The sequence below is a fragment of the Lichenostomus cassidix genome, chromosome 6 (assembly GCF_008360975.1).
Source record: "Lichenostomus cassidix isolate B80296 chromosome 6, HeHo_3.0, whole genome shotgun sequence".
NCBI lineage: Eukaryota > Metazoa > Chordata > Aves > Passeriformes > Meliphagidae > Lichenostomus > Lichenostomus cassidix.
In genome coordinates, this window is record NC_139487.1 from 4,262,851 (window position 1) to 4,280,903 (window position 18,053).

The 18,053-nt window shown below is 41.3% G+C and overlaps 1 protein-coding gene across 10 annotated transcripts in view; it reads right to left on the reverse strand.

The window, feature by feature from the left end:
* Positions 1-18,053, reverse strand: part of TACC2 (transforming acidic coiled-coil containing protein 2) — a 125,947-nt gene that overhangs the window by 8,371 nt on the left and 99,523 nt on the right. For 7 of the 10 annotated variants that reach the window (XM_085064679.1, XM_085064674.1, XM_085064673.1 and 4 more), the window contains 8 exons: positions 17,074-17,281; positions 13,300-13,361; positions 12,361-12,476; positions 11,399-11,570; positions 11,130-11,270; positions 10,157-10,237; positions 4,015-4,158; positions 3,551-3,627 (listed from right to left, as the gene is read on the reverse strand). In XM_085064679.1, coding sequence (XP_084920805.1) covers positions 3,551-3,627; positions 4,015-4,158; positions 10,157-10,237; positions 11,130-11,270; positions 11,399-11,570; positions 12,361-12,476; positions 13,300-13,361; positions 17,074-17,281 — 1,001 coding nt within the window. The remainder of the gene's footprint in view (positions 1-3,550; positions 3,628-4,014; positions 4,159-10,156; positions 10,238-11,129; positions 11,271-11,398; positions 11,571-12,360; positions 12,477-13,299; positions 13,362-17,073; positions 17,282-18,053) is intronic. The other 3 variants (XM_085064677.1, XM_085064676.1, XM_085064671.1) reach the window with 2 other exon arrangements.

The window sequence follows — 18,053 nt, forward strand, 5'->3', positions numbered from 1 at the left end:
TCCCGTTTCCCAAATCTGTTCTTGAAGCAGAGGTGGCAAAATGTTACTTTTTAAGACTGTTTTAGTTCATATACTCACGGTAGGCTTTGAATTCCCTTCTTGAAAAGAGGTTAGCCAAAATAAGCAGATTAAATGTGATTTAGAAAGATGATCCATCCCTTCCCAGAGCCAAATAAAGCTAATGAAATGAGACTAGCTTGATCTGTGCTTTGATTCACGAGCCACGCAGGACCGTCTACAAAAAACAAAATTACCCCACACTTCATCTGAAGTGGATATTCAAAACAGCTCACTGGAGTTTGAATATACCTCTCCTGAAACTCCCTTTCACTTGCTCCATTTTTAGAGCTCTGCTGCAGTTGGGGAGGTTACAGAAAGGATGTGGGAAAATCCTGTGAGGAAAGTCAGTAAGGAGAGGAGATACTTAGAGAGCTCCCAAAAACCTACTGCAGGAGCTCCAGGACTGCCTCAAACCTGAATCACAAACAGAGCCCAGAGCCCTGAGAAGGCCACCTGGCCCTAAGGTCAGCAGCACCTCCCTTGCCCTGCTCCTGCAGAGCACCCAGCAGAGCTCTAACCCTGAGCACTGCGATTTTTCCTTTCAACCACAAATGAGACTTTGGAGAGCAAAGATAACAACAAGGATTTTCCCCTGAAAGGAAGGGTTTGGTTTCATGTCCAAAGAAGATTACCTCAAAAGCCTGCTGTAAGCAATGAGGATTTTAAAGCTTTGTCATATCCTTGTGACACAAGGCACCTTTAGGAAGTTTTATCATCCAAGAAAATGAAGCCAAGGACTCAGGGTACTCAGGGTAAGGAACAAAATATTACAACACTGCAGCACTTCCCAGGGAAGAATTTGCTCCAGATTCATGTCAAAGGCCTCTTTCAGTCAAGCAGCCTAAATAATGGTCATTCCAGCTGGGGAACCAAAGGATGCTGCCACATCATTCCTCTTTGGGAGGGCAAATCTTAACCCCAGCCTGACATATTACACAGGCTTTAAATGTTGCTATTTTGGACATTCAGTCTATTCACTGGCTGCACATTTGTAAGTCATAAAAACACCAGAATCCAGGGCTACAAAGGGTCTCAGAGGTCAACTGCTTGACTTCCCTTACAGAGCCATAATCAATCAGACCTCCAAATAACCACAGTTAAATATTTCTTGCCTGCCTCTGGTTGTACTCTTGGATTATGGTACAGCCCAGTGTGGTTTAGCTCTTCCAGAGCTACTGCATTATTAAACCTTCTCATTTTGGCTTCTGCTCTCTGGAGTGGAATTTCCTCCAGACTGATGATTTCCTGGAAATTCAGATTAATTCAGGATACTGCAGCTACAGTATGCAGGACATGGGTACAGGAGCACTGCTTCTTCTCTGGGAAGAGATGCTTTTGTGCCTGCAACTCTAAATAATTATTTCATTCCCTGCTTATCATTATGTCATATCTCATTACTGCATCTCTAATTTACCACACATGGACTGCTTGAACATTTAAACTTCCAAGAGAAATCTTTCTTTGTGCACATATTGTGTATTTATGATTTTGTGACAACATTAGCCAGACTTTTCCTTTCCATCCACGCGTTCCAGGCATGTGCCTGTGGGAAACTTGGCTTAGTTAATGTGTTTTTGGTTTTCTTCTTTTTCAAATCAGACTTTACAGAGGGTGGAGACACACACAGGAAGATGTGAGGAAGATGAAGGTGCAGCTCCACAGTGTGCCAGCTGCTCTGTGTCACCCCTGGCTCTCCTTCCAGGAGGGAAAAGCCTGGCAGTTCCCACTGGCAGCCAGCAGCCACGTGCACCCCGACACAGAGCAGGCCAAGCACCACACTTGAGTGTGAGCTGCACACTGAGACATTCCTCACAATCCCTGCTTTTGTTCCCTCCTTGTTTTGCTCCCTCAGTTTGACTGCTCACAGCCACTCCGTTCTGTTTCTCCTCATTAAGCATTTCGGGGCTACGCCAGGGCTTTGTTCCCTTTCCCAACAGAGCACAAGGGAGGTGAGAGAGCTCAGCTGGGCACTGTGAGGTGGCAAAAAAGGAATAAAGAGGCTGCCCTTGCCTTTTGCAGATGCTTCTCTTAAGATGCTTTGGCTCAGAGCCCTGCGCTGCCACTATTCCAATCTGCCATGTGCAATTCCTGGCATCCATGCAAACGTTTGTGGAGCTCTGCACTGCAGCTCCCTTCTACTCTCCTTCCCTAAGTACAGTTTTCCTGGATAGAAGCAGCAATTGCTTATGTAGGTCATCCCTAGATACAGAGTTTAGCTTTAAATCACTGACACTCTTCATTTTGGGAAGAAGCTGGTGCTAGAACAGAAGGGATTTTAAAGAAAATTCAGTCTCAGAAGTGATTGTATAAATTTAAAGGAGGGATGCTCAAATAATCTGACAATTTCTTTTTATTTATGAGTTAAGAGGGGAGACCATTTTTCCTGGTTTTTGAAGGTAGAAAATAACAAGCTTTAGAGACTCTATGAAATATTTTATTCATTCTCTTTTGCAATTGATGGCTTTCTCAGATTCAGACTGATGAGCAAGTCAAGCTCACTGCTTTGTCCTTCTTATGGTCCTACCAACTATAAAAAAAAGTTGAACCTTTCAACTGAGTGAATGGGAGGCATCAGTGCTTCTTTGAGCAGCACTGCTCACATCATCCACTACAGGGATTTTGTTGTCATTCTTGCCAGTGGTAGGACCTGGGCTGGAAAGGAAGGTCAAACCATGTTCCAGTATACAGGTAATTAATGTAACAGAGGCAGGTTTGCAAGAGAAATAGAATGGAACAGATACAACCAGGACAAGCTGAAAAGCTCAGGGTCCTTCTTCCAGCTCTCAAATGGAACAGTGAAAGCCAAGAGAGCTATTGCTTAACTAAAAACAACCTTAGTGTGTGCAGTAATTAAAAGATCATCTTCGTTCAAAGAAAGCGGTGTGAAATCTCCTTAAAAGGCAACATTCAGAATGATTACTTTACAATAAACACTTTTCTACTGATATTGGGCTTTGATTTCTATTGTTAAACAACCTTTACAGTGATGTCCTGGAGGGAGCCCGTACTACTCACAACTAGCTGCAAACCTGCACATTCTTCCCTACATTCTTTCCTTTTTTCAAGCAAAACTATTTGTGGAGAGTGAATTTAACACTGGCATGTGCATCCCCCTGCCAGCTCTGCAGGCAACTCTTCCAGTCTGCAACAGGAACTTCAGGAACTATGCAATCCATGAGAGAATTCTCACACAAACCAGACTAAATCCTTCTGTAACATTAACCTGGAGTAAAATCTCCCTTATCTCAGTATTCTGAGGATGGGAATGAGATCAGCAATGCAGTTTCCAATGATTACCCTGAACAGGGCTGCCCACCATACAGAGAGAAGACAAAGTATCAGTTCAGGATCAATCCAAAGCCTGAAATTAAAAATAATGGAGCAAATTCAGGTAAGCAAAACAGTTGTATGAGCATGGTACTCTGTGTGCTACCCACAGGCTGAGATGAGACTCTCTGACAGTGTGACCAGTGACAAGTTAATAGCCCACCTCATTTCCATCACTTCCCTTCTGCTTTCTTCATATTTCTCTTTCCACTCAGAGACTTCCCTTTCCTTGGCCACAATCTGAAACAAAGAAAACAAAGGAGAAAAAACTCCACTGGATCATACCCATTTTTTAATTGCTATTATTAGCCAGACTAATATGTAAAATGCGTAATTTTATTCCTGTTTACTAAAATCTTACCATTTTTATAATTATATAGCAATGTCAAGATGCACAAAGTACACCTGAGGCTTAAAACCATTAAGGTTTATTTTGAGATCATATCTACTTTTCACTTACGTAAAACAAGTAAAACTTACAGTGCAGCACCTTTTGCTTTAGTGTGGCTGAGGATGGTTCCAAGAACAGAGCAAGTGTTCAATAACATAAAGTATTTGGGAGAAAACAGGCAAAAAGAGAACAACAAGGGGCAGGTATTTCCTTCCCCAAATTCTGGAGACAATTACCTCTGCCCTGGCGAGCCGCAGTGCAGAGTCCAAGTCCTGCTGGGGGTAGAGCAGAGCCGTGCTGCTTTCGGCATCCGAGGCGCCGATGCGGGAGTACAGTGCGCTTTTGGAGATGGAAACATCTGCTGGGATAGCAGGTTCTCTCTGTGTGTTTGTTTTTTTAAATACAAAGAAATGAGCCATTAAATAGGTGTATAGGTCATGTGTTCTCTGGGTGTGGTGCTAGGCACCAGGGTCCTGAGCTAGGACTAGCTAGTTCTGTGCGCCTCTAAATTACAGCAGCAGAAACGCTGACAAGGAGCTCTGAATTCAGCAATCATAAAATATACATTTAACATCCAGAAGAAGCACCAAAAGAGCCATATTACCTTTACAGGGAGAAAATAAGGACAGCACTTTGGCATCAATATTTTAATGTCTGATCTCAGAAAATGTACTGCTTTTCACCACAACGTCCACAAGAAACACACATCAGCAGAAGGAATCAGAATTGAAGGCAGAGAGCTTGTTAAGGGGAATTCTGCTTCCATAGAAATAAATCAAGAAACTAGAAGCAAGAGGACAGCTCACGTTCTTAGGTCTGACCAGTCAATACATGCTATCTATCACAAAGAATGTCACACAAGAAATGTGGATATGCAGGTGACACTGCTGCCCCACTGGCGTCCAGCATGCGATTAGTCAGTTAAATGAGGCTTTTCTTGCAGCTGTCAATTTTGCTCATGGCAGCAGCCCAGATTAAACAGGGGAGAGCAGCACGTGAAATGAGGAGAGCAAAGATCAGGTATGTGACACTGAGATGCAGGAGATGTCTCACAAACAACTCTTGATGCAAACAACCCAAGCTACAGCACATTAAAACCAAGAAGACTACAAAAGAGAGTTCACAGAATCCCAGAATGGTTTGGGTTGGAAGAGACCTTAAAGCCCACCCAGTGCCACCTCTGCCATGGCAGGGACACCTTCCACTGTCCCAGGCTGCTCCAAGCCCTGTCCAACCTGGCCTTGGACACTTCCAGGGATCTAGGGGCAGCCACAGCTGCTCTGGGCACTGCCAAGCCCCCTCCACCAAGTCCCCATGGAGCCACAGGGAGAGCTGGGCCATAAAAGAGGAGGAAAGTCAGGTTGATCAATGCCTTTTTCCATCCACTGATGGAAATGGATATTCACATCCTGTTTTCCTGGTGTAGCATTTCCTTGCTGCTGAAAAGGGCATAATGTATTTTTCCAGTTTGTTAACTTTGTGCATGAAACAATATATTCTTTTCCTTCAAGTTCACTAATGCAGAACCTAAGTCTTTAGCCTTTATCTGCAATAAACAAGAGTAGTAACCAAGAGTTTTTCTTTTTTTTTTTTTTTTTTTAAAAAAAGAGAAATTTTTTTTTTTTTGCAAAAGAGGGAGGTGTGTTTGTTTTAGTTGTTTTGCTTGGATTTTTTTAAAAACAGAACAGCAGAGTCACACTCTACTCACTGAAGCACAGGAATGTGAAAGGGAGTAGATAATGTCTGGGTCAAGGTTAAGCCCTCATTAATTTCAACATCACATATTCTTGTCTTAACACTGGTAAAGGAAATTTTGCCAGATGCTACTCCATAAAACATTGATTTCCTCACAGCTCTTCTCACACTGCCTAGGATACCAGAAAGTATCCAAACCCACTGTTAATTTTGTTGTAATCCCTTGTGAGTTCTCATATCACACCTGACTGAAGAAGCTGTATTAAAAATTGTATACAATGCACACAGGACCAGATGTTCTGGATATCACATCTGTAGGGAACATGAAGAAACACTAACAACATGAAAACACTAGGCAAGAAAATTTAATTAGAGCAAGAATAACCTAAACAGTACTTACAGAAAACCTCACTGCATCTTCATTTATAGGAGACTCTCACTAATTTGCTTTGTACTTTTTTTTTTTGTTCGTTTTTAAACCTGTTTAAATTTTTTTAAAGGAGTCAATTGCCTATTACTTCTAGGATTTATGGAGCAGGACATCCTTCTCTGCTTTTGCTACCTTTAACATGAACACCCAAAATAATGATCAATTCCAGCACAATTAGGAGGTGCAACCTCCAATCCCATGGATTTTCTTACCAGAGGAAAAAACGTTCCAACATCTGTCAAAACTGCATAGCCTGCACTCTTAGAAGTATCTCCCAATGTACAATAATTATATAGGAAAAAAAAAAACATCTGGGGCAAAAGCTCAGACATCTCTGTAAATGCATAAATACAAAAAATGTACTTCAGTCCCTCGTCAATCACAAGGCAAGAATAACTGAGAGCTAAAACAGAGCCATTAGATCATCAAAGCTGTCCTCCAAAGAAAGGCCATCCCTCAGATCGATCTGTTGAACTGCATCTGTCACATTTCAAAAACCTCCTGCAGCTTAATTTCCTGGATCTCATAAAGAGATTGCTGGAAAATATTCACTGCGCCTAAAAGAAACACAAATTTCCTCAAGCTCATACAAAAACATGTCAAAGTAACTGCTGGGATGATGACAATTTTTATAGAAAGAGACATTTAAAGCATTTAAGACATACTTACAGGTATTTTTATATAGTGCACAACACATGAATAATACAGTTATGTTTTCCCTAGTTCTCTATGCATTTAGGTAAATTGTACAAAACAATAGTAATAGTGACAGGCAAACAGCTTAAAATTTCCAAAAATGACTATAAGAACTCCTGTTTAACCACTGAGCAGAAATGCTTGTGGTAGTGGTCCAACCAGTACTGCCCTAACTCTGGACACACCCTGCACGGGTCACACCTGGGCTCTCTCGCAGAAGTAACCAGTCAAAGTCCTCATGGTTTTACTTCAAAAGCCAATTTTACACAGCTCCTGACAAATGTGTAACTCAGGAACTGTTATTTGTTGCCTGCAAAATATTCCTATCCTGAGAAAATTACAGAACCTGACCAACAGGATGATGGTGTTACCCAAAATAACCCAATAATAATGCTTTAACACCTAATTGCTGAGAAGGTAAGCAGTTAATTGGGGTAATAATCAGCACAGGGATTTGTAAGTCACTAAACCTTTCACAGAAAGATTAGAATCTTCAGGGGAATTACTAGGAAATGTAGGTCACTGCAATCTTAGTGCAAATATCTGAGAGCTCAACACTCTTCTCTTCCCAGCACCTTTCACAGAAACCAGATATCTGACCAGAAGGGGAATAAATGCACATCCATTAAACAGCTGCAGTTATCTCACTTACAGGAGGTCAAAGTGGAAGAAAATAGAGAAATGGAATAAAAATGAAAACTACTTTTTATCATAGCATTTAGAGGAATGTGTGCTTAGCCCTGCTGAAAATGAGCCTGCCCTTTCCAAGCACTGAAATGCTGCCTGGGTGTGTATGGAATGATGGAGTCTTTAACTAATTGACGTGTGAGCAGACAGGTCACTGCAGGCAAAGTGAGACCTACTTGTGCTTGCAAATACATGGAAAGGCAAGAAAAACCCAAGGAGAAGTTTTCTGCTTGCAAAGTTTTGCTAAAATCAATGGCATTGCTGTTTGAAGGAAATATCTTTCACTACCGTGAGACCCACAAGGCTGTGATACACTAATCCCATTTTTGCCTCTGCCTTTCCTTTCAGTCCTTTTCCCTGGATCCTACTTCAACACCCAACTCTCCATCACCTCAGCACCCAAAGGGTGTTGGACACAAACTCTATTCAAGCTGCACCTATTAAAAAACTGGCTCAGGACATCCAAATGGAGACTGCTCAACAGAAAAGTATTAATTCACCTCAATGCTGGAAGACAGGAATATTTGGCAATGTAAAAGCAGATGACAGGTCCTGCTGTTGTTGAAGTCTGTGGCAAGGAATTTGGGAATGGCCAAATAACTTCCCTCTGCCTGAGAACAATAAACTGCACATCCTTATTCTCACTCCTAGTGCTAGCACAAAATGCTTATATTTAATCTTTATTTTAGGTGACCTAATTTGCCATACCAAGTGCTTCCATCTTTATTTATCATCCTACTCTTGTTACCCATGCTGAAATGGTTTAGCAAATGTTAAATGTAATTATCCAGCATTCAGAAAATAACAGAGACCAGCCATCCAGAAGGGAATTCTGCCAGGAGCATCCAAATTTAAGTCACTGCAGTCATCTGCTGGTTTCTCTTCTAAATCCAGGCCATCAGTCATTGTGGGTCACAAGGGGTGTCATCATAGGCTAATTTAACACCAGCAACCTCCCACTGAAATAGCAAAGTTATGCAAAGACAGAAGTCCTTCCCAGCCTAACATGACACCCATGGTATTTGTCTACAAGCATTGCTGTGACTGGACCAACATGGGGCTTTGTCATCATCAAAGTGCTCCCAATTCTCTGTCAGAGGGGGGAGTTTTGCCTGTTTTTCTCTCCTCATCTCTGCTTATCATTCTTTTCTATCCTTGTTACACAGACTAATGATGTTTTCTAAAAAGTTATATGAAATCCATTCCCCATTTCTAAGTTCTAAGGAGTGCAAAACTTGTTCTAGATGAAGGAAGATGCTGTCAAGATGTTAAGCAGCATCTTTAAAATGCAACTCCCCATTCTGTAATATTTCTGCAGCTCAGAATCCTCCCTGGGTAACTCACAAGTATTCACTAACACACAAACCCTTTCAGTCTAAAATGGTGCAATTTGAGTTTCTGAACCGTTGGCTGGTTGCAAAAAAAGAGATTTTAAACAGCAGTTTTTTTGTATAACCCATGAAGAGCATCTATGCAACATTATGTGCTTCATCTCAGGGGTTTCCTGGTGCTGGAGGGCCTGAATACTGCATGTTCCAGCAAAGTGCTGGGAAGACAAGGAATTTGAGAGAGAATAAGGAGGTAAAGAGGATGTAGAGAGGATCCTACCTCATTCTCTTCCAAAACCTGACACTCAGGGCAGCAGGGCAAGGTGACAGAGTCACTCACAGGAAAATGTTATTTTTGTTCTTCCTCCTTTGTTCTTTATGTTCCTTATTATTAGTTTAAGCCTGGTTAGTCTTTCTAATGACAACAGCATCTTTTTCTTAATTAAATAAAAGACTTTAGCCACATACTCTAAAATACTCTTAAATCTGTGAGGAATATGTTTACCTCAGTAACTATATGAGCACTAGGAAAACAATTAGTTCTCAGGCTATTTAAGGTACATGAAATAAATCAAACATGATCATTGTTTCTTCATAAGACTACAGTTAACCTTAAAAAAAAACCCCTTTTGTGAAATAGCTACTTAATAACTGATCTTTAAAGCACCAAGAAATCCTACCCTACAACCAGCCCAAATTTTGTTGTGATGCAATGAACTCCAGATGATTTAGGACTGGGGAAAAGACTTTCCACTGACTTATTAATGGGCAGTGTAAGAGGAGGAAGGCCACTGGAGAAGGACAATTCAGAAGCATATTCTCCTCATTTGGAATGAAATGTCTCATTGCAGCAGGACACTGCCATTCCCTCAGCATCCCAATCAGCTGATACCCCTTCCCAAGAAAGCCACTAACATTTATGGAACGACTTTTTGGCTTTCCAAACACAGTGAGTTCCATGTGCATCCCCAGAGCAGTGCAAAGCATCACTCTGAGGCACAACTAGCCACCATGACATGAAGTAGCAGTGAGAAAAAAAAAGATTTATGTCTTTATGAATAAAGACACATTGTGCTGGGAGCACTTTTTTCCTTGGGAGCTCTATACCCTTCCCACCCTGCTGCAGTCCCTTTCTTCAGATGCCTGAGGGCAAGATCGACTGATTTCTTCACTTCTAAACTTGGAGGGTCAAAGGTGTCTGACTTCAAGCTGAAAATACCAGCAGAAGATAAAATGTCCTTACGGCCAAAGCAACCTGGTATTCTTCACCATCACATATTTTGGGACAAATCCTGCTGCAGAAAAATGACCAACAGCCACTTGGACTGCAGAATCCATCTCCTGCGGGACGAATAGCTCCTGCTTCTTGCCTGAGGTTAATTGGGGTGTGAGTGGGGTGGGTGGCTTGTGTGTCAGCTCTGCTGCCAGCATGCTCCTGGTGTCCCCCCAGGGCCCCGGAGAGTCCCCAGCTGCAGGGACAGCAGCCCTTGGCTCACCAGGCTGCTCACACTCACACACACAGGGCAGGCACAAACCAGGTACCTTGGAGCGCAAAGAGGAGAGGGCAATCTGCCTGGCTAACTTCAGCGCTTCTATCCTCATGGCAGCAAACTCTAACTCCTCCTGTCAAAGGGTTTGGTGGGGAGTCACCCACAGGGGAAAAAAATGGAGTCAGAACAGAGAAAAAAGGCTTAACGTACTCAAAAGTGGGTTGTTAGATTTCAACGTGTAATTCAGACAGTTCCTGGGTGACAAACACACCCCAGGTGCATTTCATGATGAGGACAGTGATACAGAACTCCAGGGGTTAGTTAGTTTTGAGGTAGCTGTATAGACAAGTATTTTTTATAAGGTGATCAGTATGAACAGTGTTTTGTGTGAAAGAAATGTTTTTTTGAAGCTCAAGTTGTTTTTTCACTGACTCCTTTCATTTCCATGTTATATGAATTTATGCCTCATGCTGATCTCAAGTCAACCTTTGCTGTTTTAAAACTTCACTATAAATATTCCAAAAAAATATGTCCTGACATACATGACTGCTCTGCAGATCTATTTGCTTTTCCTAGAAGAAGCCATGCCAAATTCTGCATTAGGCAGATTACTAGAAAAACAAGGCCTGATTTTCATTTCAGCAGAATTAGGTCCTAAATCTCAAAAAATGAATTTATACATACAGAGTTACTAAGGCCAGGTGTCAGGACAACTCTCTACACATCAAGTCCTGTGTTCAAGCTTAAAAAAATTTGCTTTGGAAAGACTTCTGGAAAATACATATGTTAGAGGTACAGGATAGGTGTAGATGAAATTTAAGTGTATGTATTATATGAATTATATGAGTTCAATGAAAATATCTTTGTTCCTTAAGTCTTTGAAAGGGCAAAATTACTCTGGAAAGAATCAAATAATTATTTTAATTCTTTTTCACATCCCCTCCAAGCCTCCCTCCACCCCTTTGAGATCTGCCTGTGTATGGACAAACAGAAAGAAAAGTGATATTGATATTTCTGCTACAAACCTGAAGTTTCTGAGCAAATACTGGGGGGTTCTTTTCTGCTAGGTCAGGATCCAGATATTCAGGCTGATCACATATTGAGGTTTTCTTAGATATCCTATTGAGAAGAGCATCAGCAGAGACAAAAGAGTCTTCAGGAGATGTCTGAAAGGCAAAGAGGATATTGAATAAGCAACAGAGATTTTTGCCCAAGTAGTTGAAAACAAAAGCAAAATGCAAAACTTCTGCTCTGCAGGAGAATTATTCCCAAACTCTTTTCATACATGACTTACTATTTCAATAGCCTCTGGAGTTGTTCCTAGAGTCATGGGCTCCAGGTCTTTCTGCTTTGCCTTGTCAGGTGACTGTAAGTGTGCCTCTTGGCTGGCAGCTAGCACTCGGGAAGCTGGGTGTGAGATTTTCATTCCAGACGGCTGCTGCGCTTCAGGGTCTTCAAAACTTGACCTGGAAAAAGATGGTGTACATGTTTTCAGGGTGGAGCAGAAGGCCTTCACAATTCTGCTTCTGGTAACAGCTGTGCAAATCCTCTTCATTGCTTTTGTGTGTATACAAATATAAAAATACATATATATATACACACACACATTGTTTCAACTCACTTTTACATCATTGTATCTCATAACACTTTGCAATATCTGCAATATCCTTTCAAAACAATGCACTGGAGACATATAAATAAAACCAGTTCCATCAGAAATGTTAAGCACATTCCTTCAATATTTCTCACTTGCCTTTTTACCCCTTTCTCATTGTGAGCAACCTCTCTCCCAGCAAACAACTCTTACTAACAAGAACAGATGTCCTTAACAAGCAAAATTAATGGAAGTAAACACAACTCCCACATCCTGGTCTTATGAACAAGAGTCCTTGTTCAGAAAATGGATCCAGAAAATGCCAAGTGAAAAACTGCAATTAGCAGATTTGTAGATTAATATGAAAACTACCTCAGTATCCAAGGAAAAAAATTCAAGTAGGAGGTCACTGTCCAGTGAAACAGTAGCCACTGTAACTCTATTTAGTAAGAATGTGAAGGAGAAATATCTGTCCTTATTCCATCACAAAACTTGTGTATCTTTGCCCTCTGTTCTGTATCATATGTGTACACAGATGGGAATCTATTTTTAAACAAATAACTTGGCAACACAGAGGCAGGGAGAGGAAGAACTGTCTGTGTTCGTGCTCTGAGGGTAACCCACTCCCCTGACACCCTTTCCCACTGCTGGCAGTGACCTACCCTGAGCAGGGAGTGGTGGAGTCAGACAATCTGATGGGAGGTGATTTCACTGGGCTCTCCTGCTGAGCATCAAACATTAGGTACAAGGACTGTTTCTTCGGGGTGCTATCATCCTGCTGGCAAAAGGGAAAGGGAAACTCATTAGGCAATTCAACCATTCTCCATTGAAGCTAATTCAGGTCACTGAAGCCTTTAGTGAGCAAATGAGTTGACAGAAAACTAATAATACAGGGCTGTAATGCTGATACTGAGATGAACCCTTTCAGGAAGAAACCATTAAAGAACAAAAACTATACAGTTCACTCTTTGTAGTGGCTCTTCTTCTCTCTGTTTGGGGTTAATCATATTTCTGGTCCTATGAGGCAGGAGGCATCCTTTGGCTGAGGGTGTTTCTAAAATATTCATTGAAAATTGTCATTGGTTTAAGTACCACATCCCTGATTTTCCAAAGATCCCCCGTGGATATGCTCTCATTGGATTTAGTCAAGCTATCAAATCCATGGATTAAAAAGAAGCAAGGAAAAACAAGTGATAATGTATATTTCTGCATTCTATACTTCACACCAATTCTGTTTCTCTCCTGATTCCCTTAAGGTTCTTCAAAGTTTTACTCCCAGTTCCTTAAACAGTTCAATAGTTGGTGTGGACAGCTCTGCACATTGCACTGCTGGAAATACTGATTGGCCTTGAATTTCCAGAAAGAACTACTATGATGTTGGCTTAGAAATAAAATGATAAAATGGAGCAAGCTTTACAGGATACAGGACAACAAAGCACAGGCAATTTACTCCAGTTATGCCAATTTAAAGGAACTGGTTTTGCAAACCTGCTGCAGGCACATTATAATTAATTTAGAGGGTGGTGAGGCTGAGGGCACCATCAGGATAGTGTATTATGACAAGGGAATGCAAATGAATGGAAATGGAAGGCAGAACTTACAGGCACAGAGGAGCCTATTTTCTCCATATATTCTATTTCATATGAGTTGCCATATTCCAATTCTGCAACAGAAACAAGAAAAAGAGGTGTTAATACATGCCATGACATGATTTTTGCAGAAGGAAATGGGATCTCATTTACAAGGGCCACTCCCACTCTGCTCAGTACTTTCCTATGACATATTAAAAATAGAAAATACAGAGAGAAAGCAGAAGGTGCATTGATATTCATTGATTTTCAACAATGAACCTATGACATATTCTAGGCAAATTAGCTTGCCTGAAAAAAATTCAGCTTTTTAGTTTGCCCCAGGGAGCAGATTATTAAGAAACTTTCAGAGTAATTTCAGAGTACAGATAACTTTCCCCTATCATGTTATCTTATCACAGAAAACACATTTTTTCAATAACTGGCAATGCTGATGCCAGTTTCCTTAAAAAAAATAAATTAACAGCTGTTGAGAAATTAATTAATTTCTATTTCTTAATGTTTATCACACAGGTCTTAATTCAGAACAACTACTGTGGTCTCACTTAAGAAAAAGACACCTAAAATACCTGAAATGATCATGGACTGGGGTGAGACACCAGCTCAACTTACTGGGGGCTGTTCTCACCTTTTAATTTCAGAGAAAAAGTCTAAGGCAGAACATTTATAAAGAACTCTAAATCTAGAATGTAATAAAAATGCAAATCTTTTCTGCTTCTCTACTTCTAATCTCCGACTGGAGGGAATAACCAGCATTTCTTTCCAATCCATGGTCTCCCAGTAGCTGATACAGAAGCAGACAGACCTAACACAGGAAAAGAGATCATACTTTCCTGCACCCAAATAAAAACATATTTTGTTCAATGACAACTTAATTTTAAAATTAAAACCATAATTAATTTGTCCAAATGCTGTACTTTATTCTGTTTCCATGACTTAATTCAATCAACCACTTGCATAATTTGATTTCCATCATAAATAAATTCTAAGGAATGGCATACTAGCATTTACACCATGACAAAATCATGTGCTAAAATCCTTCTAGATTTGGGCAGCTTTTGAAAAGTAGGGCTTACATTAGGAAGATGACAACCACCATTAAAATGTTTGATATTAAAAACAAACAATCCTGAAGATAATCTCTTGCCTGTTTTATTGATTAAAAAAGTTTTGGAGGGTTCAATGTGATTTTACTATGCTTGATTTTTTAAAAAATACTAAAAAGCACTGCGCAAGGACTGTAATTCTACAAGGTATGTCTTTTGTCAAACAACCACTGAAGAGGCAGAGCCACAAACTCTCAGTACTTGTTGGAGATATTCATAGTAAAACTTGTAAGGGAAGAGAAAGCTGTAATAGCAGGCTCCTCACATTTAAATTCCTAGCACTGTATGTTTTAATGGTAATAGGGAGCCAGGCAAGATGGACAACTTCCTGGTGTCAGATACCAGGAGTATCCTTTCTCACTCACTTTTCTTCCCAGTGAGAGCAAAACCAAAACTGGAAAGATGAAATCAAACCTCCTACAAGTAGCTGAGCTGCAGGGGAAAGCCTGAAATCCCAGGTAACAGCAGCAAGTGTTTGGAAACTGCCTTTCTATATCCCATTTATCTACAGACAGCCCAGTGAGGAGCACCAGGAATGTTTCTGGAGCAGCTTTATGCTGCAGAGAGCAATAATCCCTGAGTGTCCAGGCAGGAAACGTTCCGGCACTGTCCTCTGCTGGCACAGCCACAGGGATCCTCCACCTGCCTGCAGCACTGCTCTGCAACCCCAATCCAAACTGACTGCTGGGACAACACACAATTAACTTTACTGCTGGGAAAAAAGGCAGGACACAGATGGAAACAGTCCAAGTAGAAACAAAAGGAATACACGGCTGGCTAGTCGCAGTTTGTTTCATCTCACTGCTCTCAGGAGTCTCCAGCAGAATTCCTCTCTCTCCTCTCCTCTCAGACATCATCTCCCCTCCAAAATCTTAAGCTCTGCTTATCTCTATACATTCCAAATTACAAATGCCCAGGATATCCCACGAAGCAAGATAATTATCTTTTATAAACACGTACAACAGACTTACTAAGTGATGTCCTCCAACTCCTCCTACAAATAGCTGCAAGATTACATCAGAATTTTCTGCTAATAATTACGGCTTATTTCGGGTCTGTGCAACAGGAAAATGGCAGCAGCTATAAGCAGTGCCTGAAACAGATGAGGGCTGGATGCACTGGCTGACTGAGGAGCTGGGCTGTATCTGTACAAAAACAGTGTTAGGTTACAGGGTAACGCTTACACGGGTGTCTGGGAGAGGTAAAAATATCTGCATTGAGAAACAGCCCTCAAATTACTCAGAAATTTCTCAAAGCTGCAAAGCTCAAAGGAGCAAGACTGTCGAGGGGAAAAAATTATTATTTTTAAGAGATGTGAAAAGAGGAAGCATTGTTGATTATAATGAGCATGTAATCTGAAACCCTGACTGTACCATGCAGCACACATGAGACAAGACAATTACCATTTAATTAGGAGCTTTGCTCACTTTCTTCTACCCACTTTCAAAGCTAAAATGATCGCTTCCGAGTGTCTCTCGCTATTCTTTTGTGCCAATTCCTACCATACAGTTTCCATTTTCCCAGATTTAGGGGCTTGTTTACCAAACAGTGTTTCTTCAAGTTATTTTTAAAAATACAAATACAAGGAAGTCAAGGTCTAAAATTTATAATCTGACAATAAAGCCAAATGAATTCATCCAGACTAAAATTCTTATCTGTTCAGAAGACTCAACAGATTCCCAGAAAGCCCAGGGCACACAAGCATGTGCATATGAACAAAAGCACTGTGATTATTGCTGCTTTTTGATGTCTAACACCTTCACCTAAAAGTTTAGCAGTCCTTAATTAGACATAAATTTAGACTCAGTGTAAAATGGCATAAAGTAGCTTTAATGCTAGACTGGGACAGGGACTGAAAGGTTAGGGGGAAAAATTAATTCTGATCAAGAAGAAGAAGTTTAAGCCAAGTTAAACTCAAACATGCTTCCCACCCACCAAGCTGAACATCTGCCTGTGGAGCAGATGCTAAAACGCAGAATTCCCTCTGGTAGCCCCAAGGAAGGCCACACACAAATTTCCTTAATTCTGTCTCTTTCAAATTTCACAGACCTGGAATGACAGTTCTCTAAACAGAAACTTCCAGCTTTACCTCACAAGTGCCTATACAAAGGTATGACAGGAAAAATATTAATAGGCTGATCTAGTAGGGAATTTTATCTGCAAACATGAATGGTAACTATGCTATGCAGGGGATATCCTGAGCATTTTTACTCATGAAGCTACCTGGAGCCCAGGAAGCTGGAAGAGAGATGGCATGCTAAGGGTCTTAATGCAATACAGAAAATTTGAGCAGAATTTTAACAGGGGATCTTCTGCCATGCAGTTTAAGGAACAGGCTCAGGCAGAATCGGTGACTATGGAGCAGCATCAAACCCCAGTCTCCTGTGAAGGCACTGAGAGAACACAGTGCATGCACTGAAGTACAATTAATCACACAAAGGAAGCAAAAGCCTTTCTGTGAAGGCCTCTCTAATTTCCCTTTAAGCATCTCCTTTTCTTTCTTGAAAACTCAAGGTTAGACTATTGGGGTTTTACATTCAGCTCCCCAGAATGGTCCAGAGAGCCCCATTTTTAGGGTTCCCTAATAAGGGTCTGCATTCAGCGGAGCACAGGCCAACATCCTGGAGCAAACCAAAGCCCCTCTCTCTGCAAACCTCCCCCTGGCTGGAGCAGACAGTACCCTCTGTGGGAGAGCTGAACTTGGTCTCGTTGACGAAGGTGGACAGGTCAGAGGGCTGTGGGTAATCCTGCTTGTCCGTGTTCAGGTCCACAGTCATGCAGGTCCACTTCTGACCCGTCACAGAGGACGCCAGTTTCTCCTCATCCGTGGCATGAACCACTGTGGAGATGACAGGAGGTGTTTCTGGAGTTGGCAGTGGAGTAGAATCCTGCAGCAAACAAGCGCCAGTTAATTCCATTATCTTTCACTAACACATTGAACAGCTCAATCTCTGAATTTTTTTGCTCCGCCAGAGCCATCTTTTTAATTCTGTAATCTCTGCTGCAGCTCTGTGCACAATACTTAATGGGAAATACTAACTCTACTAGCAGCTAGTTTTCCCAGTATAACTAAGCTCTTTGATGATAAACACTTGCATTGCAAAGCTGCTTTGATAACAGGGAAGAAAGAAGATCCAGAGCTGTTTAAATCTGTTAGGCACTTGACACAAGTGGCACACATCACCATCACTGAAGTCTCTGACTACCAAAACTGACTTTTTAGGCTTCCCTCATAGGAGCAAACCCTCACAGGTCCCCAAGGTCACGAACCCTTTCCCCTTTCTTCACTTCTATGCTGCCAAGCAGCACAAATAAAAGGGCAGGATGGATAACAGGAAGAGGAACAGCAGCGTGGAAGGAGCTGTGCCACATCAAAGCAGTCAGGCCTTTGTAGAAGAACAGCTTTTGTTAACTTCTCTTCCAAGAAAACCACCTGCCAGCAGTTTACAACACGGAATCAAACTATCCAAGCACATGTTCCTGGTAGATCAGCCCACTTGGTTTATTTCTATTTCCCTTCCAGCCCACCAATTTGGTGCATTTAGTTTTTTACTTTCTAATATAAAAATTCCAGGGTGGAGAGTGATGTCTTGTTTTTCAGACAACTGACTGAAGATATTTATTCTTATCCTTGCTCCTTCTTAACAGAGGGCTTTCCAA